Below are 6,767 nucleotides of genomic sequence, written 5' to 3'. Positions count from 1 at the left end.
GTGTAGAGCACAGGGTAGACACGGTGTAGACACGGTGTAGAACACAGGGTAGACACGGTGTAGACACAGTGTACCCAGAGCACAGTGCAATCCGAAGAGCCCAGGGCTTCTGTACCCTGGGAGTTCACAGTTTGTACCTGACGATCCATGTTCCCATTTAAGGCAGTAGACTGAGGTCTCGCCATTCCTGGGCAGCTGAAGAGCTGGCAGAGTGAGTGCTGGCCTGGGCCTTCCAATGCCCCTGCCCCTGCAGCAGGGGTGCCTGTGGGAGTGAGTTCACCCTCCCTTCTTACATAGTACAGCGTGGACTGAGGTTGGTGAACATCTCCTGGTGGTTTCTTCACTTTCACACCTGTCAGCTCTATAAATAATACCCAGTGCATTTGTCCCTGTCATTGGCATGGTAATAAACTCAGTCAGGTAAATACTGAGTAGGGAATCTTGAAGGAAGAGCTGTGGGGCATCTCACTTCCTAGATAGAACTGGTGCCTTTCCTGAAAGACCTCACCATGCAGAAGCAAGGGTTAAGATGGCTCTTGTCTAGAGCAGCGTCATGGTGGAGCCCCGTTCTCCCAGCACAGTGAGACATCCGTCCCTGTGTCTTTGCAGCTCGAGCTTACTCCATCCCAACAAGCTTCACTTCGTGTTTAACATCCTGGAGTATCCGTCCCCCACCCCAGAGGCCGCACCGCGGAAGGGGGTGTGCACAGGCTGGTTGGCCACATTGGTCGCGCCATTTCTTCAGCCAAACACGGAAGCTCCGCACACAGACCGTCCTGATGCCCTGGCTCCTGAGGTACTAGGACGGTGTGAGCTCAGCTCGGCCGGAGCTCAGCTCTCACCTAACTGGACGCTGTCTCGCATGTTAAACATGCAGCTGTTGTTGTCTGTTGTTGCATCTTGTGTTTGTAGAAAAGAATGCATTTTCCATGACTGCTCTTGTGGGGGCGGTGATGTCTCCTAGTGCTGTGTCCCAGCTGTGTAGTTGTATGATCTTCCTATATATCTTGATCTGAGCTACTGTACACCCTGCTCCAGCTTCCCCCGGGACACCCCATTCACACCCCATCCCAGCTCATGTCCTGATTCGTTCATTTAAGTGTCTGAGTTCAGTTAGTGTTACCCATGTGCTCATGAGGATGGACCCGTCCAATGGGCACTGGGACTTGGAGAAAAGTGACCCCCCACCACCACCACCAGCTCCCACAGGTCCTACCATGAGGACTGTTTGTGTTTACACTTCTTAGCCTGCCTTCCTGGTCACTTATTCCATGGCTTATGCTTTTAACTCACAGGTGAAAAAGTCTGCTAAGTGAAAGCACTTTTGATATGAGTAGAAAAGGAAATACTTAGAAAACAAACTTCTCTTTCTTCCTCTGTCGTATGAGACATGTTCAAGGCTTTAGTCTGGTCTGGCGCTGCTGTGTGACCGAGTGATGCTTCTCTGAGAGCAGTTGACACGTACGCACCCTCGCGAGCTCAGTTAAGTGCTCGTCCGTGCTCACCTGGGTTGTCTTTACTCACCAAAGCCGGTTCAATATTCCAGATACTGATCTCTCCTCGAGCAACACATTCTTTCCGCTTACCAGATGACCCTTCCGCCCCTGTCATAATGGTGGGCCCAGGAACTGGCGTAGCGCCCTTCATTGGCTTCCTCCAGCACAGGTGTGTGCTCCTTGTCCTCGGGTGGAGACAGATCGCACATTTTATCTTCAGTCATGTTAGAATAGTGGGTGTTGGTCGTAAAACTTTTACTTTAAAAGATTTTCACCTACTATTAGGTGCTGTAGTTATTTGTCCCGTGGGGAAGAGTTTTTCAGTCTCTGCTCCAAGTCAGGAGCTTCCCTGTGTGTGGTGACAGTTCTAGCTGTCACTCTGCGTGTTCATCTGTGCTGTGGATGATAGCATATGTCCTTGGGGAGGAATTTAAGGCACACCTTTGTGCTGTGATGGGTACAGCTGTTCCCTGTCCTGAGCTGGGTCGGTAGTCACAGGTACACCTGTAGCGGCTGTCTAAAGCGAGCCCAGACTAGAAGAGTGGCCTAGTGGGCATCTAGAAGAGTGATGTGGTAGAGCAGACAGATCTGGCTTCTCTCTTCTTCCTCAAGCTCCATTGTAGACTCCATTGTAGACAGAAGTTTCTGTCCCACCCGGTCCCGCAGCCATTCAGTCACAAACACACAGATGCTTATCTCAGTATAGGAACTGGCCTACTAGCTCAGGGTTATTATTAACTAACTCTTACAACTTAAATTAACCCATAATTCTTCTTTATGTTTAGCCGTGTGGCTTGGTACCTCAGTCAGTTCAACATTCTCTCATCTTCCTTTCTCTGTGTCTCAGTGGTGACTGTAGACTGAGCATTTCCTCTTCCCAGAATTCTCTTGCTCTGGTCGCCCCACCTCTACTTCCTGCCTGGCTACTGGCCAAAAAGTGCTTTATTAAAGCAAAAAAGTAGCAAATTTTTACAGGGTACAAGGGCATTTATCCCACAGCACTTCGTGACCTGGAACCAAGGAGAGGGCATGGCAGGGGCCCCATGACCTCCTTTGCAGTCACATCCCTGGTTAACTAGAGGCTGTCCAATGTGCTCTACCTCTTAAACATTCTGTCACCTACCAGGTCCCCTCTCGGAACCGAGCCTTTAGCACCTGAAGTCCCGAGAGTTACTCTCTAAAGTTACTGGTGTGTAATTTGTTAGGATGTCTGCTCAGTGCGAGCAAGAGCCCAGGATAGTCCTGAGTGCTGTGGCATAAAATCCCAGATAATATCCAGACATAGCAAGTACTGTTCCAGTGTAAAGATGGATTTTACAGACCTGCTGGTTGGCGATATTTCCTGGAAGATATTAGTTCATGTGCTCACTATATCAAGCATTCCCTTTTTTGTCTTAGAGAGAAACTCCAAGAACAGAACCCAGATGGAAATTTTGGAGCAATGTGGCTGTTTTTTGGCTGCAGACATAAGGACAGAGACTATTTGTTCAGGTACACGCGCATCTGTTGTATCTGGATGGTTGTAATGTGCAGACGTGGTCAAATTAAGCCACCACCTTTCTGTGACCGTGCTGTGTTATGTCGCAGAGAGGAGCTCAGGCGTTTCCTCAAGATCGGGGTCTTGACTCACCTGAAGGTCTCCTTCTCGAGAGATGCCCCCCCAGAGGAGGAGGAGGCCCCAGCAAAGTACGTGCAGGACAACCTCCAGCGCCACAGCCAGCAGGTGGCCAGGACCCTCCTCCAGGAGAACGGCTATATTTACGTGTGTGGGTACGTGGTCAGGTGGCAAAGGCAGCTGTACTGCTGTGGATGGGTCGAGGGGCCAGGGAAGAGTGTGACAGTCACTGAGTTCACCAAACTCCCACATAAGCACACAGCAAACAATCAAGTCTAGAGCGCACTTAACAGCCAGCTTCTTTCCAGGGAAGCAGTGTGAGTGCTGGCGCTTGCCCTAGAGAACGCTTTACTCTAGGTGCATGTTTGCAGCATCTGAAAATTCGTGTTAAAACCTAGTCACACCAGGCGGTGGTGGCGCACACCTTTATTCCCTACTTTTAGGAGGCAGAGGCAGGCGGCTATCTGAATTTGAGGCCAACCTGGTCTACAGAGCGGGTTCCAGGACAGCCAAAGTGGTTACATAGAGAAACCCTGTCTCAAAGGAAAACTTCAGTCACTTAAATTGAAATCTCACATAGATTTTGTTGTATCGAAAGCGTTTGTGATTTGCAGCACTAAGCCAGCAAGAGGAAAGTAGGATTTGACTCTGAGAACGCCCCTCAGCTTAGCATCCTTTTTCTCTAGGGCGGTTTGTGGTGGTCAGGAGGCCGAAGACCTGGGTCACTCTTAGCACTAGCTTTACGTCCATCCTGTGGCGGTATCTGTCACGCAAACTCAAAGGCGCCATGTAGAGACTACATTTCAGGACTTGACTCTGAAACTGTCAGCTAGATAAAAGGAAGTTTTGAAATAAGAAATTTTACTTTTATCCTAAGACACCCTGAGCCTTTGCCATCTTCAGTTAGCCAAGCTTTTATCGAACTTTTTAACTATGATGCGGAAGATGAGATCCTGACTGGTTCAGCTTTTCAAGGCTGTGTTCTGCTGTCCAGATGATTTCATGACCCTGATAGTTTGTGGCTCTCACCTGCAGAACACTGCAGACTCCACATACTCTGGTTTTTTTTTTCATTTAGCTTTTGTTGAAGTTCTTGATCTCCGTGTTCGCAGAGGGCGTTTTGGTCTCATTGAGACTGAAGTGTTAGCTCTAAGTAGCGGAGTCAGCTAATCACACAGACGGGCCTGTTGTGGAGCTAACGTGGATGTCTCCAGACTCCTTAGTCCTCCCCTGCATGGCCCCTTCCAGTCACCCAGTCCTTCCTAGAGAACACGAGTGGCTTCAGAGACCAAGGCTGAGTCACTAGTGAAGCAGGCAGGAGCAGAGAACACTGAGGGAGGAAGAGCCTGTCGGAGCCAGCGGCCAGTCAAGTGGGGTGAAAGGAGAGAGGCACTGTAGATGTGGCAGAGGGTCGGGCCATGGGCACCGATGCTCTGGGAGTGGTTGAGGCAAAGATGAGGCTGTATTCCAGACATCACATCCTGGCTTATGTCTTCATCCAACATTGGAGCACCTGCTGAGTGCTTGCACTGTTCGGGCATGGGAGATACACGGAGAAGTGAGGCCCCTGCCTGACCTCGGCAGCCATTGTGGGAGAGGCCTGGAAGCAGTGCTTCATTAACATGGAGTTAGCAAGGGACAGTGACACACGCGATGGTGCCTCGTCTGCCTTCAGGAGCTAAGACCCGTCCTTGGTGAAGGGTCTCTTACTTCATGTGCACGAAGGCTTGGGGGGATGAGAGCGAGCAGGTCTGCTGTGCGCTGCAGGAGAGGGAAGGGGTCAGACAGGTGATCCAGGCCTGGGCTTCCCTCCCTGGGCTGCTCTAGGGGGCGGTGAGCCATGGAGCCATGTGGCCAGCTCTATGTAGAGTGGGCACCTGGGTGAAGACTTGGCCTGGGGTCGGTGAAGCTGGATATCTGTGGGAAACATTCTGAGAAATGAGGAAAAAGCAAAGACGTCAGGGTCAGAGGGAGCTAGGTATGTGGTTAATTACTAAAGAGAGTTTGGTTTAAAACGGAATTCCTGTTTGGTAAAGCATGCTCTTTCGTTTTCTAGAGATGCTAAGAACATGGCTAAAGACGTGAACGACGCCCTTGTGGAAATCGTAAGCAAAGAGTCTGGAGTGAGCAAGCTGGAGGCAATGAAAACTCTGGCAGCATTAAAGCAAGAGAAGCGATACCTCCAGGATATTTGGTCATAAAACCGGAAGACATTTTCCCCCATAAAATGCCAAAAGACAATTTTACTGAAGCTGAGTGTAAAATTTTTTGACTATTTCTTGAAGGAGGTTGGGTAGGGAACAGATCACTTAGGAGTCTGGTGCAGTCTCCCGCTCCTCCCCTGTGGCCCCACCCAGCACCGCACTGGGGGGGTGGAGAGGTCGCTCTCATTGCCCTTGGGCCCCACAGGAGGACAGGTAGCCAATGGCTCGCCTACACCTGTGCACATCATGGAAAACTGTGGATATGTTAGCTCTCTGTGCAGAATACACAATATTCATGCCGGTAATATTTAAATTAAATGTAAAGCATACTTTCTGGGTGTTTATATAATTATTTAATTGTGGTTTATTATCAAAACTATATTTCTGATAAAATATTTTAATTTTATGGTCATCCTTATAAAATAAGGGTTTTTATGCTACTAGAAATCTATTTTGGAATATATTTGTACTCTGCCTTTCTCTTCCTGATGATGTGCAATGCTCTGTAGCTTGGGCGTTCCCCCTCCCCCCCCAGGAGACATCATGTGCACGCTGCTGTCAGGGTGTCGTCCCCCCCCAGGAGACATCATGTGCACGCTGCTGTCATGCTGCACCTTGTCCTTCTCGTAAATTCCTTTCCAGTTGTGGTTTCCCAAAACTGATTTTATTTCTGTGATACACTCAGATTGTATCTTAGCCTTAAAATACTCCAGTTAGATTTCTGATTCCAGATTCTCTCGAAAGTTAAGAAAATAAAGTGTATGAAAGGGCTCTGTAGCACTTGTGTGTTGTTGCTGGGACTCAGCGACTTGAGGAGGGGTATGTTAGCTCAGTCTGGTGTGCGGTGCACTACGGTGGGGAGCTCCTGGTGGCAGAGCCGGAGGCAGCGGTCACGTCACGTCCACAGTCAAGGGAAGACCGCCTGTGCCCAGCTGTCTCCTTTCATACACTCTGGAGCCCCACCCATGGCACGGTCTTCCAACATTTTAGCGTGGGTATTTCCACTGCAGTTAGCCCAACCCAGATCCTCTCACAGGCGTACCCGGGATGTGTCTCCAAACTGTCCTAGGTCCTGTCAGCTGACTCAGTATAACTAGCGCAGATTTGATAAACTTTCCCCGACTGGTATATTGTCTTATTTAATAGTGCAATATTTGAAACCAATCCATACCTGATGACGTGTTCTTCGGACGTTGTAAGAATTAAGATCTGAAAAGGCAATTCTAATAATCTCAACCTTGGTGAGAACTTGTGGCTTTTCTTTTCTCATCTTACATTGTGTATTTTCACTATTGCATATTTTATGTGCAATAAATAAAATAAAACGGGGGTTAGGGAAATGCCACCAAATACTGTTACGTACCCTGAGATCAATTCTGACGAACGTGCAGAAAGTGTGGGGTGAAAACAGTGAGATGTAGTTCACTGAGATGATGTAGTTCACTGATGATG

At 48.9% G+C, this 6,767-nt stretch overlaps 1 protein-coding gene across 2 annotated transcripts in view; it reads left to right on the top strand.

Annotated features, from left to right (window-relative positions):
- The window catches only part of Mtrr (5-methyltetrahydrofolate-homocysteine methyltransferase reductase), a 21,334-nt gene extending 15,249 nt beyond the window's left edge, over positions 1–6,085 (top strand). For both annotated transcript variants that reach the window (XM_005356689.2, XM_026783813.1), the window contains 5 exons: positions 610–796; positions 1,547–1,665; positions 2,895–2,987; positions 3,084–3,266; positions 5,168–6,085. In XM_005356689.2, the coding sequence (XP_005356746.1) occupies positions 610–796; positions 1,547–1,665; positions 2,895–2,987; positions 3,084–3,266; positions 5,168–5,312 (727 nt within the window). In that variant the 3' untranslated portion in view covers positions 5,313–6,085. The remainder of the gene's footprint in view (positions 1–609; positions 797–1,546; positions 1,666–2,894; positions 2,988–3,083; positions 3,267–5,167) is intronic.
- The last annotated feature ends 682 nt before the right edge of the window (positions 6,086–6,767 follow it).

Source organism: Microtus ochrogaster, chromosome 19 (genome assembly GCF_000317375.1).
Source record: "Microtus ochrogaster isolate Prairie Vole_2 chromosome 19, MicOch1.0, whole genome shotgun sequence".
In the NCBI taxonomy this organism is placed as follows: Eukaryota; Metazoa; Chordata; class Mammalia; order Rodentia; family Cricetidae; genus Microtus; species Microtus ochrogaster.
The sequence above is the reverse complement of the archived record's forward strand: the minus strand, read 5'-3'. Positions and strand labels throughout refer to the sequence as shown.